General features: G+C 40.9%; 2 protein-coding genes across 2 annotated transcripts; both read left to right on the top strand.

Annotated features, from left to right (window-relative positions):
• The first annotated feature begins 1,701 nt into the window (after positions 1 to 1,701).
• On the top strand, positions 1,702 to 10,221 carry ubqln4 (ubiquilin 4). The gene is made up of 11 exons (XM_085345929.1): positions 1,702 to 1,873; positions 3,290 to 3,441; positions 3,620 to 3,768; positions 3,868 to 4,130; positions 4,289 to 4,447; positions 4,610 to 4,832; positions 4,987 to 5,126; positions 5,558 to 5,641; positions 7,205 to 7,320; positions 7,399 to 7,564; positions 8,783 to 10,221. The coding sequence occupies exons 1-11, from the start codon at positions 1,730 to 1,732 to the stop codon at positions 8,933 to 8,935; spliced, it is 1,749 nt and encodes a 582-aa protein (XP_085202055.1). The 5' UTR covers positions 1,702 to 1,729; the 3' UTR covers positions 8,936 to 10,221.
• A 2,505-nt stretch (positions 10,222 to 12,726) lies between these two features.
• On the top strand, positions 12,727 to 14,381 carry LOC146609782 (ras-related protein Rab-25-like). The gene is made up of 5 exons (XM_085346849.1): positions 12,727 to 12,763; positions 13,292 to 13,487; positions 13,716 to 13,909; positions 14,088 to 14,168; positions 14,257 to 14,381. Exons 1-5 carry the CDS (start codon positions 12,727 to 12,729, stop codon positions 14,379 to 14,381), a joined length of 633 nt encoding a protein of 210 aa, XP_085202975.1.
• Positions 14,382 to 18,463: the final 4,082 nt, after the last annotated feature.

Here is an 18,463-nt window from a genome sequence, read left to right as displayed (position 1 = left end):
CATGAAAATCATCTATGCTTAGTCGATTGAGATTCAGATCACTTTATTAATGCCAAAAAAGGACTATTTGTTTGCATCTTACGGACACAACCTGCTCACACAACCTAGTCCTTAAACACAAACACTGTTGCATGTCAAGGCAGAGATCAACAAAGAATGAGGTCATGGGAAAAGAATTAAAATAAATACATTAAACATAAAATAAATAAACAGGACAAGTATCTAAAAATGAACAATCATAGAAAAAAATAATCTAAATGGACCCTGTCAGTGTTGAGTAATCTAATAGCCGCGGGAGTGAAGGATTTAAAGTATACATTTGATCCACTCTGGGGTACACAGAAATGGTGACCTAGGAGGAACTTCCTGAAATCAGATGAAAAATATGTTAATAATTTTTATTGCCTGCTTCATTATCTGATTTCCCAAAGAGTGAGCACAGATGTCTCTGCTTGGCCCCTGTGACTTTGAAGCAGGTGTTAACAATACTGCTGACAGAGTTCATATCCTTAATAGACAAAACACTAAACCAACAGATAAAGGAAATGTTAAAGGACTTTACCTAAAATAAATAAATAAAAAACACTGCATAAAGGTTCATCACAAGGGTTAATTAATTAACAAAAACCTATAGTACTGTGCAAAAGTATCGATCACCCTATCGTGTCTTTATATTTTGCTTCCAGAGAGCCAGACCTTCCTGTAAATTTATAAGTGGTCTTGAGCAATAATTCTACAGGCTTTCTGGAGGCCTTTCTAACTTATTCTTTGAACGTTGATGGTTTTTTCTCTCATTTTCAGTCCAGCCATAGTGCCTGGCCATTTTTTAAGCCACCTAACACTGACCTATGAATCATTAAAGCTTAAAGAGGCACCTAAACTCACGAGAGTAATCGCTGTTTTGTCTACACTTAATAGATACCTTACATATTATTTTAGGCACAGGCTATCACAAAAACACATGATTGTTTTACATTTCTATAGCTGAATCTGTGAAAAGGGCCAAAGATGACACAATTTGATCGGCATAAGACAGCAGTTTTGCAATAAAAAGTTGATTACCAAAGAGCTAAACTGCTGAAAACACAGCAGATGATGGATGAAAGTCACGTCCTTAAGGGACAGGAAAAAATCCAGTAAAGCCCTGATACAGAACCTGAGAGATGCATCTGGACCTTCACTTGATTTGTTTACTATTACTTTTCCTATTTACAAAGTTTGTTTTTTTCCGTATATATTGTATTTCCATGGACGAATATGGCTCAGCACTGTACTTTTAAAAACAGAACGTTTTGTTTCTACATGCTTTAAGTTTAAATAAATTTTGTTTTGTTTTTGTAAAGTTTGAATAGAGAAAATCGATAAATGTATGAAAGCTTGGGTGGCTTATCTCTCACCTAATACCTAAATAAATAAATAAGAATACGCCGGTCTAAAATAAAGAATGTATGTAAGATACCCGATGTGCTGCCAAAAGCCTGATTATAGTGCAGACATGTTTTAGAAAATCATTTCCGATTTTGTTTATTTGGGGGGTGGGGATGTTAATCACACGTGTGATGTTTTAGAACATCCGTTTCCTCTGGTGATACATGTGATGACCAATGATGACCAGGCAGAGACAGCGTACATACGGGAGCTTGTGAAATTCGTTCTGGAAAGAGATTTTGACCTCTCATGATCCGGAAGCCGACGCCAAGACCCGAGCTGTTCCATCGGCGGAGTAAAGATGGCTGACCAAGGCGCCGCAGATCCTGGTAATAACAACAATAATAAACCTGAAGCCTCCGAGGGAACTATTATAAAGGTCACAGTGAAAACTCCTAAAGACAAAGAAGAAATCGCCATCGCAGAAGATGCCTCTGTTACTCAGGTTGGTTGGGTTTTGCTGGTGGGGAGCTAGCTGCTGCGCCTCTAACGTCATGCCTCTGCCCACAAGTTCAGCTAGGAAGCTAACGAGCTAGCCCTGTTAGCATTTGTCGTCACTCTAGCCGGCAACCAGGGGCTTTGTGAAATTAAAGGGGCTGTGTGTAGCGGAAATGTTGCCGCTTAGGGTAACAAATGTTCGGTGATATTAACGTTGGTGACATCCAATCGAGGAATATGACCACACAATAGATGAAATTGCGAACCGGTTAGCCTGCTAAGTGTTAGCACTTAGCAAGTTAGCCAGCCAACTTGCTAGCAGAGCCATTAGCTAACTATGTAGCCAAACAAGTGTCAGCTGACGCTTTAGTTATGCCACTACCACAAGTAGGAACCGATATAACCGATAGTTGATGTAACCACGACAGGGGTTTCGGATTTACAACATACTTTAATTTTCTGTTTCAGCCCGACGGCTTTAGCGAAAGCTAAACTTTGCTTTCCCTCTAGAACATTCTCAGTGCTGCCCCTGAGTCATTGGGCTTTCTTGGGAATATACAGTTTCTCAGTGTTACTGTTGGCTTGGCGACGTGGGGCACTGAAAGCATAACGCAGTCTTTTTAATCACAATAAAAGGATAATCTCTTCAGATGTGTTTGTTATGGCTGCGTTGCCACTGAATGGTTGTGGTTTCACTGTTCATACATGCTAGCCATGTTCTTTAATCTGTTCATGCACACGGGCCTGTGTTTGTTTGGTGTACATAACATTTAGTGCAATGACCAGGTTACATGTATAAGTATTAAATTGTTTAAGTTGCATTGTATAATCATGCGTATTTACTTGTGTAGATTCTGTGCTGCTTTTACACAGAGGTTGCTAGGCCCCTGTGAACGAAACGATAGTAGTCAACAATTCTGGGCCATTATTAAACCATGGTACTGATTCCTTTTTTAAATTCTTCTTTTACAGAAAGCGGTCTTAAAGCTTTTCATGTTTTATCAAACAGAGTAAAGTTGATGAAAAGTAACAGGTAGACATTGACCATTCTGATTTTCTAAAGGGCTGATTGCAGTCAGGAAGGCCGATTATAGGGTGCTAGTGATTTCTTTTTCCTTTGTCCTTAAAATACTCATCAAAAGTGTACTTTATCAATGTAATTTTCACAAAGTGTTGAAAGACTAGTGGTAATCTGATAGATTTAGAGTGCATGGTCCCAGATAATGGGATATTTAGAAATGGCATCTGTAATGCCAGAGGTTTGCATCAAAACAGAACCAGATAATAGCAGCATGTCACGTGAGTAATCATCTCTTCCTTTATATTGTAATTTTCATTTCCAGTTTCTGTCTCCATCTCTTCTCTTTTTGTAAGACATTTTCTGGTTCACTTCTTATGTTTTTACTTTTTTCTTGTCTTTTAGTTTAAAGAAGAGATCTCGAGGCGATTCAAAGCCAAACAGGACCAGCTGGTTCTGATTTTTGCAGGGAAAATCTTAAAAGATGGCGACAGCCTCAGCCAACATGGCATCAAAGATGGCCTGACAGTGCACTTGGTCATAAAAACAGCACACAAGTAAGTCAACAAACATGCTGATTCAACCAAATGCTTCGTGTCTGTCTTCAAAAAGGATTCATTAGATTTACAGTTCAGTCTTTTTTGTGCATTTGGATTCATGTTTCTCTTCAAAGCACAAGGCGTTCACAGCATTACTAAGTTTGTCTTTTCCCCCCCAAAAAAATCATCTCTGTAGGGCGGCAGATGGTGGTAGCACATCAGCCTCTAGCTCAACATCCACCCAAGCAGGCAGTACCTCCACTTCAAATCCAGGCACCAACCCCTCAACCACAACAGGTTCTACTGGCTCAGCCCCACCACCCACACAGACGCCCAACATACTGAGTAAGTGCAACTTTGTGTAATTTTATACAGGCAAACACCTTTCACTGTTTGAGAAATGTGGTGTGTTTAACCAGCACTCTCCAATCTTTCCTCCTTCAGCTGGCTTCGGTGACCTGGGTGGTCTAGCTGGACTGGGCATGGGCTCGGCTAACTTCATGGAGCTGCAGCAGCAGATGCAGAGGCAGCTTATGTCCAATCCAGAGATGCTTTCTCAAATTATGGAGAACCCGCTGGTGCAGAACATGATGTCAAACCCAGACTTGATGAGACAGATGATTATGGCTAATCCTCAGATGCAACAGTTGATGGAACGCAACCCTGAGATCTCCCACATGCTCAACAACCCTGAGCTTATGAGACAGGTAAACAGAACTAAGAAGGGCTGAATGTGTCATTCAGGTAGCACAATATTAGATTCCCACTATATTATCTGCCTTTTTTTTAAAGGATTTTACAAGCTCTGTTTAAAATGATACCTTGATTCAGTTGTTTCCTTTCCTGTTCTTATAACACCTCACAGACCATGGAGCTGGCCAGGAACCCAGCCATGATGCAAGAAATGATGCGCAACCAGGACCGGGCTTTGAGCAACTTGGAGAGCATCCCAGGAGGATACAATGCTTTGCGGAGGATGTACACAGACATCCAGGAGCCCATGTTTAGCGCTGCCAGAGAACAGGTATCTGTGAGGAATACTTGCTGACAAATGTTTTGTTTTTGTGCACTGTTGGTGCTTGTTGAACTTCTCACTCATTCTGTAGTATTTGTTGTCTCTTTTTTGTCAGCATTGCATAGCTAGTAGTATTCTGACAGTTGTGTTTCCAAATGTGCCTCCTTGTAGTTTGGTAGCAACCCATTCTCAGCTCTGGGAGGGAGCTCCGAGTCTGGTGCCCAGCCATCACGGACAGAGAACCGAGAGCCCCTACCAAATCCATGGGGGCCACCAACTTCTTCTAACCCTTCTGAAAGTGGAGGGGGCAGCACGGGGAGCAGTAGTACCACCGCAGGCACCACCCCAAGTGTGTCGAACCCTCTGGGCATCAATCCTGGCAGTCTGGGAAATGGTAAGCCAGAGCGAGCCTGAATTCCTTAAATTTAATATTATCTAACTATCAAATTATTTATTTGTAAATAATACTTTGATATAGTGAATTATGTATACATTACTTTTTTTTTAATTTCTTGTCTATATTTTCTATTGTTTTATTTTTATTGTAGGCATGTTTAACAGCCCAGGCATGCAGAGTCTACTGCAGCAGATCTCTGAAAACCCTCAGCTGATGCAGAACATGCTGTCTGCTCCCTACATGCGCAGCATGATGCAGTCACTGGCTCAAAACCCAGAGTTGGCCTCCCAGGTAAGCTTAAAGATGGATACACACACACATTTAAACATACATATAATGCACAGCCATGCAGAAAACAATTAGATTAAAATATTTTTCTGTTCAGAATGTGCATCAGACAGGTGCACATGTTTATACATAGACAAGTGGATCATAATGAACAACTCGGTTTAAATGTACTGTCAGTATCAGGTTAGCCACTGGCATTAAGACAATACAGAGATTGTCTTTTAAGCTCATATTTAGACCAGAGCAGCTTCATGATAAAGTGCTGCTGAGTGATACTAAAGACATATTGATTAGGTTACAGCATCAGTTTGAAAGCTGTGGTGAGGTGCTAAAATGAATTTACTTAAATCTTTCTATTATTTTAGTGAGTAAGCAGCATAGCCTGATGTGGAATGATCATTTTGCTTGACTGTATTTCCCTTTTTCTCTACCAGGTTTTGATGAATAACCCCTTGTTTGCTGGAAACCAACAACTGCAGGAACAGTTCAGAGCTCAGCTGCCTATCTTTCTGCAGCAGGTACAGCATATTTGTTTAGTTTAGTACCGCAGTTCTAGATTTGCATGTTTTCTATAAAAGACTGTAACAAAGAATGGAGCTGATTAGATCTGCAGGGTGGCATAATGAGCCTCAGTCTATGTATCTGCCGAGGGTACATGATGAATTATATCATTAAATAATATCTATTTAATACCTGATTTAGAAGTTAAAATACATTAAACACATTGAAATATGAGGAAATTACGTGTTTCATTTTTAATTAGAAGTGAATTTGGCAGTAGTATATCAAATGATCACCCAGAAGGGTGGAAGTGACTGTCGGTTTCATAGTTAACAGACTCCATCTGGGCAACCAAACCACAAGACAACAGCACACAAACGGCTCCCTCACAGGTGCTGCTGCGCTCACTTAGAGCAGTGCTGGCAAATGTCCCAGGTTCTTTAAATAAAACTGAAATCTGAATATTAGAAGAATCTCCTGAATAGTTGTTATTTGTTAGTTGAGTCGCTTTCCCACTTGAGTCAGTTTTTGGATAATTGCATCAATACAGTTTCTACTGTTCTTCTTTCTCACATGTACCACACAACATGTCACAAATTTACAGCAAAGTGTCAGCTTTCAAACTATTGGCAGTACTTCACAGGGTTCACTTGAGGGAACTACTGGACCTAGCATGCAGGAAATATTTGCTAACAGTAAATGTAGCAGAATATTACCTGTGGTGCTGACACAGCAGCACCATTTGACATAGCATGAACTTTGTACTAGGTAGCTGGAAAATGTTTGATGTAATTGCGTCTGACTTTTAGTCTGTGAAGGTTCTCAGTCATCCAGGTCATCGTAGTCAAAGGGGCTTGCAAAGAAAAGCGTCTGGACTTCTTTAAGTTGCTTGAAGACATTTCACCTGTCATCCGAGAAGCTTCTTCAGTTCTAAGGTCAAATGGTGGGGAGTCCCAGATTTAAACCTAGTGGGAGAATATCCCCCCACAGAGGAACAAAAGGACCCCCTGATGATCCTCTAATCGCCTGAGCTACATCTATGTCCACTGTGAGCGACCATCTTTGAACAGAGGCAGTGGTTTACGACACCAACTGTCTGCCATCTATAATCCAGCTTTGAGTTCCCTCCCCAGACGCCTGAACGCCCACTCACATCCTGGGCCATCTGACCTCAGGAATTCGCATGATAAGGTGGGGCCAGGTTTCACAAAGAGCTCACCCGAAACTCTGGCTGATTGGGACCCACACCCATTTTCACACCTTGGCTCAGGCGATTAGAGGATCATCAGGGGTCCTTTTGTCCCTCTGTGGGGGGTTACTCCCACTGGGTTTAAATCTGGGACTCCCCACCATTTGACCTTAGAACTGAAGAAGCTTCTCTGATGAGAGGTGAAACGTCTTCAAGCAACAAGAAGTCCAGACGCTTTTCTTTGCAAGCTCCTTTGAGTCTGACTTTTAGGTTGTCCAATGCACCTCTGTCAGCTGAACAAACCTGCAGTGCATGTGTGAAAACAGCTGTAACGCTCACACAATTTAGACTGCTAATCCTGTGACAATTTCAATGAACTGTTGGGTTGCAGATGCAGAACCCAGAAGCTCTGTCAGTGATGACCAATCCACGGGCCATGCAAGCTCTGATGCAGATCCAGCAGGGCCTACAGACACTGCAGACAGAAGCACCAGGCCTCATGCCCAGGTATGCTAACACACATTTAAACATCGTTCATTTTTGAGGTGGATATACTCTCTGCTGTTAATTTTTCTTTCATCCTAGTTTGATGCCAGGTGGAATTCCTGGAATACCCACAGGAGGGGCCATGCCCACAGAGAACCCTGCATCCTCACCCAGCAGTGCTGGAACAAACACTGCCCAGCAGCAGCTGATGCAACAGATGCTCCAGATGTTTGCTGGAGGAGGAGGTGGAGGCGGAAGCGCAACGGTACACATGCATAGGAATTACAGTACTGTGTCTTGAGCCACATTTCTTTTTATATTTTGGTGGTAAAATAGGACATAGTTCCAGTGTTTTATTGAAACATGGAAAAGTATAAAAACTGAGGTTTTTTTTCAGTTTTAACAAGGTTTAAAGTCAACATTTGGGTTCACTATCTTTATTCTTCAACATAGTCTGAACTCTCTTAGGCAGCTGTTTTGTCATGTCTTCGGGAATAGATCTCTAGGCTTCTTGAAGGACATTTAAAGCTCTTCTATGGATGTTTGCTGCCTTTTGTTCCATCCTCTGTCAAGATCATCTCACACTGGATTTTGACATACCTCAGCCTTTTCTCACTGTTTGTCCTCCTTATGAAATGGCTTCTTGACAGCCGCCTTCCGTTTAGACCATATATGATGAGACTTCAGTGAGCGATCCACTGAAGGACCAGATGTACCTTGCTGGTCCTGTGTCAGGTCTTTGCTGGAGTTTTTCCTTTGTCTTAAAGGTAAAGTCTGTAAAATATCACTAGATGTCAGTAGATTGCAAATTGCAGTTAACTGAATTCAATTTTTCTTACCCCTCTTAATTCAAGTGTGTAATCATAGGTACAGTGAGCACTGGGGTACACACTACACTTTAAAATATTTGAATAATGTCAACACTTAGAAATGAATAACGAATAAACTTTGTAAAAGGTGTCCACAGCGTGGTGATGAGTCGCTGAAGCGTACTTCTGGCAAATGACAGCAATAGTGTGATGAGTTGAGGATATCCTGAACTTTTTTGTCATCAAGTGCTGCTTTGTTTCACTGGTCTCTAGCTCTCTAGTCACATACATAAACATAACTAGGTGGAACACTTGAGTTAGGTTGTTATCTTTGGGTGGATGATTTATCAGCCTGTGTTAAGTGGTCAAATAACATTCCTGTGAAAATGGTCAGGTAAAAGGACTGGACTGAAATGAGTGGAAAATCAGCCAAAGAAAAACATTGAAAGGCCTTCAAAAAGCCTTCTTGAGGACGCTTTTTAAAAGGACAGAAAAGTGGCTAAGCAAAATATAAAGAAATGGTGGCTCAAGACTTTTGCACAATACTGTACAATTTGTGAACATGTGTGCTCTCAGATGAAATGACTGCTTTACAGAAAAAAAGGGGGGGGAATGGACATGGTCACAGTATGGTACTAGTATAATTTGTCTCGCATCTCATTTTGTCGTTGTAGACCCAGACCCCAGAGGTTCGGTTCCAGTCCCAGCTGGACCAGCTTAATGCTATGGGCTTCATCAACCGCGAGGCCAACCTGCAGGCGCTCATAGCTACTGGAGGAGACATCAATGCTGCAATCGAGAGACTTCTGGGCTCACAGCCCTCGTAAAGACATACAGTACCTAGTGATACACAGACATGCGCATACATACCTAACTCACAAAAACACCCAGCATCTACAGAGAACCAAAATAAATTTCAGTGTATTGTCCCCAACTTAACGGAACGAACGTGGGCAGGATCTATAAGACCTTCACTCTACATCTGTTCTCAGATCATGCCCCATTTCCCATACTTTCACTCTTTGCCACCATCCAACCAGATCTCTGTCAAGAGTGCTGCCGTAGAGTTGGACTGAACCACTCTTACCGTAAAGGGTATTCTGGTGCAGAGAATAAGAGTGAAAATCTCTCCTGGAAAGGGATTCCCTACCATTTTCACTATATATTGTTTTCTTCATGTAAAACTGGAGTAGAGTGCTACAGGTTAACATTTTCATGATACAAATTGAACCCACGTGATGTGATTGGCATCTGGCTCTTTTTCCTACATGGCTACTGTGAGGTTTGCTGGTATTTAACTAGCAAATTGATAAATGAAAATTTTCTGATTACAGGTGGCAAACCTGAGTGTTAGCAGGAAGGTAGCTTGTCCACGCAGATGATCCACCTTATTTCCTCCTTTCCTTGTTCTAAAGATTCTACTTAAATGGCTGTCGTTCCCCAACAGCTTTCACTATTTATTGCAAGCTCTTAATAACATGACATAATACGTCATTCAAGATAAAAGTGCCCACTCACAGGTGCAGTGGCTTTTCCCCACTGAGGCACCATTGCTGTGCCTGCTGTCTTCCACTGCCCTATCATCAGTGAATTGCCTCACTCAGTGGGTTATTGAGGACCCTGCCCCAACTAAGAAAATTTCACGCACCATCCAGAACTTTAGCCATAATCAGATATCACATCGCAGCGTCTCTGAAGCAGAGGGCGCAGTTAGAATGAATAAGAATGAAACAAGTTTTCCTTTCGTTTTAATCTTATTCTTCATTTTAATTTCTCTTTCAAGGTGCAGTTAGTACCTAGAGGTGATTTGTCTCATCAAAATAAAATGGAAATCAAATGATTAACGAAAAATGAACGATGGAATGGCTTTACAAACAACTCTGGTACAGTGGCATCATAAATTTCTCAAATCAAGCCTAGGTTGTTTTATTTTATTTTTTTCCTTTTGAAATTCTCAGCAATGTAGTTGTGGTAACCTTGGCAACTGCTGCTATAGCTTTGCTTTGTCTGTTGACCTCAGCTGGAAAAAAAGAAAATCCATCTCCGAATTGAACATGTTGGAACTAACTTTTAACAGTACTGTACTAAAAAAATAAAACATGATTTAAAAACAGCCCACACATGTGTCAGTTGATTATGAAAGTTAATTTGTATGAAGTCATTGAACTTTGTTTCTGTTTTTTTGTTAAATGTGAAATGTTGAAATCTGTAAGATTAAATCTACTTTTGGAGGGTTTTTTTATTTTTTATTTTTTTTGTTTTTAAACACAGTTGGCCATCCTTTAAGGTTTTAGTTTGGTACCACTAATTGGATGATATTTTAAATATTTTAATTTTAAATACCTTGGAAGCTTGCAGAAAAGTACACAGATTACTATTAATGATGCTTAAAAGTTCCAGGAAGTGTTTTCATCTCTGATATTAATTTAGTCAGTTAAAATCAATATTTTCACTATTTGTAAGGAAATGTCTTGTCAAAAATGAACTTACTGTATATTATTTTTTATCTTTTCTATTGATTCAAATATTGTATTTCTTACAAAATAACGTGGTAATTCAGATTTTATACAGTCACAAATAGTCTGTAAGACAAACATGTCACTATAACAATAACACGCTATCTTCTTATAGAGTGCTGAGTTATGAATTACTGTGTGAGCCTGAACTGTGTTTCCTGGTTTGTATTCATATAGGATCGATTGTAGCTGTGTTCTGCTAATCACGATAATTAAAATATACTTTAAAAAAACGTAAAGGAACATTTTGAACACATCAGATCTATGAAGAAAAAAAAGGAAATGCTTGATATCTACATTGATATAGACTGGGTAATTGGTTAGGAATGAAAGGATGCCAGATATTTTAAAGGAAATAGTAATTATTAGCCTACAGGTGGCTAAATTTAAAGACACAAGTGAAAAAAAGATGTGGCAGACTAGTCAATTTGACCAAAGCTTCAGTTTATCAGGTATGCATACTGCAAATGCAATGTCAGGGTAGGCTCCTAATGAGACTGGATGGTCTCGGATCTAGATCTGGGCATCCATGATCTGGAGAATGAGGTGCAACCTGATGGTGTCAGACGGACTGAAATAATAATAATAATGATGATAATAATGTCCAAGAGGTGTTTTATTGGATTTGGGTCAAGAAAATGTGGGTGGGGTCACTGATACCAGTTCATACATCCCAGAGGCGATCGTGGCTCAAGAGTTGGGAGTTCGCCTTGTAATTGGAAGGTTGCCGGTTCGAGCCCCGGCTCGGTCGTTGTGTCCTTGGGCAAGACTTCACCTACCGCCTACTGGTGTTGGCCAGAAGGGCCGATGGCGCGATATGGCAGCCTCGCTTCTGTCAGTCTGCCCCAGGGCAGCTGTGGCTACAACTGTAGCTGCCTCCATCAGTGTGTGAATGGGTGGATGACTGGATGTGTAAAGCGCTTTGGGGTCCCTAGGCGGGACTAGTAAAAAGTGCTATACAAATACAGGCCATTTCCCATTTCCTGTGTACTCTCGCCACATGAGGCCAAGTATTGTGCACCAGGAGAAATCCAGGACCCACTGCATCAGTGTAGGGTCAGATGGCAGGTCCAAGGACTTTCTCCTGATACCTAATGGCAGTCAGCCTTTGTCCCTCCATGAATATGCCTCCCTAGAACATCACTGACCCACCACCAAACTGGTCGTGCTAAACATTGTTACAGGAAACAAAGTTTGTCACAGCTTCTCCAGCTGGTCTGTCAGGGTGAACCTGCTCTGATCTGTGATAAGCACAATTCACGAGTGGTGTACTTGGCAATTCTGGTTTTCTACACTAAATGCCAGCTGGGCTCCGGCTCCGCAGTCCATAGAGAACCCTCAGTCACCCTCATGAAGTCTGTTTCTGATCGTTCGGTCAGAGATATTTACACTGTCAAATGCAAAACTAGATGAGGGACAACTGTCACTGTTGCCTCTCTAGTGCATCTGTTGTTAATCTCATCAACACTAAAGCAGCTGAAACTGAATAACAATCCCCGCTGCTACTTAACTGATCAGTTAAATATCCCAGAAGTTTAACTGACTTATTGCTATATGCTTATTAAATTCTGTTTAAGCAGTGTGTTACATAATAGTTAGTACACTATAAAGCACTCTTAACTCCAAGTTTAATGATCAGAAAGGTGGGGAATGATGACGTGTGTTTGCACACAGAAACCACCTTTTAAGTGAGGTCACACCACAAATGATCAGAATCAGTGCGTGAATAGAGCAGCAGAGGGTGGAGACGCTTCATGACTACCTGCCAGTGGTTCTACCTGTTCCACCTGCTCTCCTCCCTCCAGCCCTCCTTTGGGTGTCAGCTGATGAGAGCTCAGGACTGCCTGCCCTCAATCTGAAGCTACCCACTATGCGTAGATAAAGAAGCAAGCGGCTCAACCAGTTCCCTTTTTTCTTTCCATTCTTTTCTTCACCTTTGCTCTCTCTCCACATCGGAGAGAGAGACTCAGGACTGAGGCTGGATTTTTTTTCTTTCTTTCTGTTTTTCTTTCTTTTTTAAACTCTACTTTGGGAGCTAATATTTAAAGTGCCTTCAGGATATTTACTTAGCAAAGCAGGAACCGTTCGCCTCTGAGTGCAGCATGGGGTCTGATGATTCGTACAATTTTGTCTTTAAAGGTGAGTCATGTTTGCTTAAGCTGTGATTGTGTAGGAAGACATGAATGTCTTTTTCTCTGTGTATTATTGCGTATTTGTAGACAATGAAGCTGGCAGGTACAACTCCGGCTGTAGCTACCTGCTGCTATTTCCAAGGAAGTGAATAGAGCAGGGAAAGTAGGAAGTGATCGCTCTGTATCCATTCGGCTGTAAACCATTTAACCTTTGACCTATTGTAGAAACATATAATCTACACGTTATAATCTTACAAAGAGCCGCATGTGCATGTTCCTTATTAAAATAAACTTCCATCCATTCCAAAGTGAAATCAGCCCCAGGGGAAATGTGCCACGTCTGTGTGGTGTCATAGTGTCTAGTATCTTTTGAGGGTGACAGAAAGTCTGGATATAAAAGAATATGTTTCAGCAAGTTACCATGAGATAGGTTTATCCTTGATTTGTTCTAATACTCAGTGTTATTGGTATCTAGTTTTTTAATCAAATAAAGGATTAAGAGCCATTTCAATACCTGTTGTGTGTGTTTGTTTAGTGGTTTTGATCGGAGAGTCTGGCGTAGGAAAGAGCAACCTTCTGTCTCGCTTCACCAAGAATGAGTTCACCCATGACAGCCGTACCACCATCGGTGTCGAGTTCAGCACACGGACCGTGCAGATTGATAACCTCACCATCAAAGCTCAAATCTGGGACACGGCTGGCCTGGAGCGCTACAGAGCTATCACCTCAGCGTGGGTACACACACATAAGCACACACACCATTTACGAATGAGTAACAGACACAATTGAGGTGGGAATTATGAGATTATCAGTGTTGGCTCACACATGTTTGCCAGTTTAAGTAACACTGATTGCACTGTGTTTAATTAACGGTCACACCTCTTTCATGCACAACACCTACTTAAAGGAATTGTTTCCTGTTTGAATGTAACACCCAGCCCATGTGTGTTCCTCCTCAGGTATTACAGGGGAGCAGTTGGAGCGCTGCTGGTCTATGACATTAGCAAGCACTTGACCTATGAGAGCGCAGAGAGATGGCTGAAGGAGCTGTACGACCACGCAGACCCTCATATTGTGGTCATGCTGGTGGGAAACAAAAGCGATCTGGACACTCTCAGGACTGTACCCACAGATGAGGCCAGAGACTTTGCAGGTAAGTTAAGTAGTGTTGTATAGTTATTTCTTTAATGTTGTTTTGGAATATTTCTAATATATGAGACTGATTTTATTTCTATGTTTTGCAAAAATTCTCATAAATGGTGTTTTCACTGCTAAATACATTTTGCTCTGTATTAATGTTTTTTTGTTTTTCAAACCCCGGTGCGATTCAGAAAAGAAAGGTCTGATGTTCGTGGAGACATCAGCGTTGGGCTCCACCAATGTTGAAGCAGCTTTCAGTGAAATTCTCACAGGTAAAGGTGCCCAGAAAGAGCATTCACACCCTCACTTGGACTTGTGTCTGTGTTGATTGCCAATCTTCTTCGTCTCCGTTTTCTCCAGCGATCCATAAGAAGGTGGCCAGCAGAGAGGTGACCCGTGGCTCCATCAGTGCTGTGACCCTCTCCAGCCCCCTTGGGCCAAGCAGCGAGGCACAGGAGGAGCGCAAAGGCTGCTGCAGGAGCTAATAACAGACTGCGGCACCTCCCCAGAAAGATCTGCTGTGTACATACTGAAGCATCACCATGCTTGACTGTCATTCAAGCGAGGCTTCTGCTTGACACTGAGCTCTCAGTGTTCAGGCGTCTTTCAGTATACCATCTGTACAGTATCTAATTTACTGAATAAGTGTTGCAAATGGTAATTCACTTTCATGTTTTATACATATTTCTTTTGATGGCTGACGGGCAATTTCTGCATTAGATGACATTTTTTCCTTTATGTTTCTAGAAATACTTTGTAATTTTTTATTGCTTTTATAAAGGAATCCAGAGGGAACGTCTTGGAATAAGTTATTTATGCTTCTTCTATTTGCTTGTACTTGCAACAAAAAGTCATGAAACATCTCCATGAGACTCGAGCTATGTGGAAATAGGAGATAAAAGGAGGTGAAATAAATAAAGTTATAGTGTTAACACACTAGCTGAATAAGACTGGTCCAGTTTGAATCAATTCATATGCTGTTAGATAAGTTAATCTTTAAAAAATTGTATTGGTGGAGTTAAATGAGGGATCGGTGAGACCGATGGTATTCCTACATCATCATAGTTAATGCTATTTTAGGACCAATCACATGTGTTGTCAGATATATGACTTTTGGGGGGTGGGACTGAAGTGGGGTAAGTTTGTCTTCACTGCTTTCTGACAAACACTGAAGTAGAAGTAAGGTAATAAAAAGAGCATCAAAATCAATGTAAGGAGCAGGTTGTCCTACTTGAAACCAAAAGTCACTGTTGATTTGTTCAATAAACTGGTGTGAGATGATTAGAGTTTTGTGACATGGTGCATTATCCTGCTGGAGGAAGGCGTCAGACGATGGGTAAGCTGTGGTCATGAAGGGGTGGGCATGGTCAGGAACAGTACTCCTGCAGGCTGTGGTGTTTAAACAATGCTCAGTCGGTGATAAGGGTCTCAAAGTGTGCCAAGAGAATATCCCCCACACCAGAGTTATTAAAGTTTTGTGTTTTCTAAGTAGTTTTATTTAATTTTTTGTTGTTTATTTTAGTTTCAGCTAGGTTACAGAGTGTACTTTCTTGTTTCAGTTTAGATTTTATTGTTGGAAAAGATTTAGTTTTAGTTTAGTTTTCATTAGTTTCAGTGTTAGTTTTAGTCTTTTATGGTTATTATTGTCTGAGGCAAGATATTGGTATTCCAATAACAACACAATGCTTTGAAAGCAGATGACTAACAGTCTTGTAAACATCTCACAAGTCTCAATAAACACATTTATCATGTGTCATCAGGCAGGTTAATAATACATTTTTGCTTAATTAACAGGTACCAAAGGTAAGAACATTTCCTTTCTCTATATATGTGTTATTTTAGTTAGTTAGTTTTCCAAGGTCACAAAATGTTTCAGTTTTTAGCCTATTTTAAATTAACTTTAATAACCTTGCACCACAACATTGCAGGATGGAGCCATGCAAATTTTGATCCTACCATCTGACTGACGCAGCAGAAATCAAGACTTGTCAGATCAGGCAAGGTTTTTCAATTTTCTGTTGTCTAATTTTTGTCTGTGTGAGTTTTAGGCTCAGTTTCCTGTTCTTAGTTGACAGAAGTGGCACCAAGTGTGGTCTTCTGCTGCTGTAGCCCATCTGCTTCAATGTTTTATGCATTTCTGCTTGGTTGTAATGAGTGGTTATTTGAGTTACTATTACATCCTATCAGCTTGAAGCAGTCTGGCCATTCTTCTCTGCCATCAACAAGACATTTGCACCCAGAGACCTGCTGCTCACTGGATATTTTCTCGCTGTAATTCCATTTTCTGTGAATCCTAGAAATGGTTGTGTAGGAAAATCCAGTAGATCAGCATTTTCAGAAATAGACCAGTATGAATTATGTCCATTGATTTTCTAATCATTTCAGGGTGCTCTAGATTATATTAGTTGTCACGAAGCAAGAGGCAGGGTACACCTTGGACAATCTGTCAGCCTGTCCCAGGGTAATGCAGAGATATAGATAAAATAATTCACTCTCACGTTCTATGGTTAATTTAGGACCCCCGGTTAACCTAAACTCATGGATGTCTTTGGACTGCAGGAGGAACCTGGAGTGCTTGGCGAGATTAATATAATATACAAAACTCCAGGTTTGAGGTATAGGTCAAGTAGTAGTTTTTCCCCAAGTGGCAGAGAGATGGTGTCACACCAGCACGATTGGTTTTCAGATCTTGCCCAATGATAGTCCTGAGATGGTCTTTGAAGGTGCTATGTCTCCTCTCAACCTGTAGATGGCACTGCCGATGTTACAAGTTGAAACCACAGCCCGAGGGTACTATAGTGAAATACATTTGTTCCCCCTCTCATTCATTTAGTAACGCCTACATGTCTCATACTCCTGTCTCATCTCTTACTATGCATCACATTTACGTTCATTATATTAAGTTAGCAACCTTTGCTGCCTATGATGTGGGGTATTAATTTACATTTTCCCCAGACTTGGTAATTTTATGTCAACGTGTCCACTCGCAGAAGATCTCCAGACTATGGATGTAATTGTACAAGCTCATATGGCACAACTGAGTGAATATAAATCTACAGCGGTGGTAGTTAATGACATTCTGGACAGATAGTGCTCTATCTCTGGTTCACAGATGTGCATGAGGAGCCTTTGCTGTGGTATGAGCGTGCGTGTGTGCTGCGTGCATGCTGTGTCCCCAAGCAAGACTTCTCTGCCGGAGATGATTTTGCTACAGTGAAATGACCACAAATGCTTTTATTAAGCTTCTCTCGTGAAAATATGATAGGAAGGCTCTGCACCAGGCAGTAAATGTTTAATTATACCTTGTGAATGGGGATATTTTATAGGCTGAGGAAAGACATCTGGTGTAATAATCCACACAGGCTGAGCAAGCTGCACAGGTTGAAAGCCTGGTCACCAAACCTGTAAATTTTGCTTCATCCCATGCCTATAAGGAAGGTTTATACTTACTAAATCTCTTTTAAAAAAGAAATAAATAAAAAAAATACAGGTTCCTTTATTTATTCTGAATGAAGAGGGCTGAACAGTGAAGCAGCATTTCCTTCTGCTGATTGTTCCAATTTTTTCCTAGTGTGTCAGTGTGTTTCTGACCCAACCTTGAAAGTAAGGCTCTCATCATGGTTGGAAAGAAATGGATTTAGCACAAACATGTGGTGGCTATTACTCGCATGCTACTAGACATGTGTAAGTTGTAAAAAGTGTGTCTTAAACCAGGACTCGTATATATGCTAAAGTGATAAGTGCAATGGCACCTCTGACCCCAACATGGATCTGTTTATCTCCGGCTTACGATGCCCCCCTCTCCATCCCTGCAGCACTTTGTTTCGCAGGGAAATCTTGGAGTTTTAAGTCGGAGCATCAAATCTGTACGGTTTGGGTTGTAAACTATGTTTTTCTTATGACCTTTAACTCTCATTTCTGTTGCCTTGCAGTTTCTCTTCTGCTCTCCAAATCCCGCTTTCGCAAATTGTGTCTCTCACTTGGTTTCTGCCTGTCCAGAGCTCATTTTCACTTGTTTATATCCGCTTCCTGTATTTGTTTGTTTATACGCATGATCAGCAGTGATATAAGTCCTACAATCATAACACAATCCCACTCATATTTACATTTCATCTAAAGAGAAAACAAAACAGAACAAAAACCCCCAGCTGTCCTCTGTAGCCATTTTTAAAAATTGATTTTTTTCACTTCCTCACATCTAAAGTACTCCAAACACACACACGCATGCACATGACTTGAAAAATAAATTGTCAGCTTTTGAATCAAGAAAAGCAGCAATGCTTGCAGTAGAGTGACAGCAGTTTTTTTTTTTTAATGTTTATTCAGCAGGATGTTTAGACTCATTAAGGAAGACTTTTAGTTATCTTTGGGGGGGAGATTCAAATACAGAAATGCATGCTAGTTTGCTGTTGTGCAGGTGGCAGACAAGGTCATGCACTAATCAGAGGTTTAGCCCTTTAGTGCCTCCACATGTACAAGTGCCATTCAGCAAGACTGAACCTGAATGAGCAAAAGAAGAGATAAAGTGGTTTGAATGCATGTCACCCACTTACATGCTTTTCACTGA

The sequence above is a fragment of the Diplotaxodon limnothrissa genome, linkage group LG22, assembly GCF_057381915.1.
Source record: "Diplotaxodon limnothrissa isolate DT_005_m linkage group LG22, D_limnothrissa_male_GT1.1, whole genome shotgun sequence".
NCBI lineage: Eukaryota > Metazoa > Chordata > Actinopteri > Cichliformes > Cichlidae > Diplotaxodon > Diplotaxodon limnothrissa.
The sequence above is the reverse complement of the archived record's forward strand: the minus strand, read 5'-3'. Positions and strand labels throughout refer to the sequence as shown.

What these genes read in the sequence shown, in the direction of transcription:
- ubqln4 (XM_085345929.1), top strand. Translation starts at nt 1,730, where the DNA reads ATGGCTGACCAAGGCGCCGCAGATCCTGGTAATAACAACAATAATAAA. An exon ending in AAGATGCCTCTGTTACTCAG is followed by an intron (nt 1,874 to 3,289) that starts GTTGGTTGGGTT and finishes CTTGTCTTTTAG; the next exon opens with TTTAAAGAAGAGATCTCGAG. An exon ending in ACAGACGCCCAACATACTGA is followed by an intron (nt 3,769 to 3,867) that starts GTAAGTGCAACT and finishes TTCCTCCTTCAG; the next exon opens with CTGGCTTCGGTGACCTGGGT.
- LOC146609782 (XM_085346849.1), top strand. Translation starts at nt 12,727, where the DNA reads ATGGGGTCTGATGATTCGTACAATTTTGTCTTTAAAG. An exon ending in TACAGAGCTATCACCTCAGC is followed by an intron (nt 13,488 to 13,715) that starts GTGGGTACACAC and finishes GTTCCTCCTCAG; the next exon opens with GTATTACAGGGGAGCAGTTG. An exon ending in TTTCAGTGAAATTCTCACAG is followed by an intron (nt 14,169 to 14,256) that starts GTAAAGGTGCCC and finishes CGTTTTCTCCAG; the next exon opens with CGATCCATAAGAAGGTGGCC.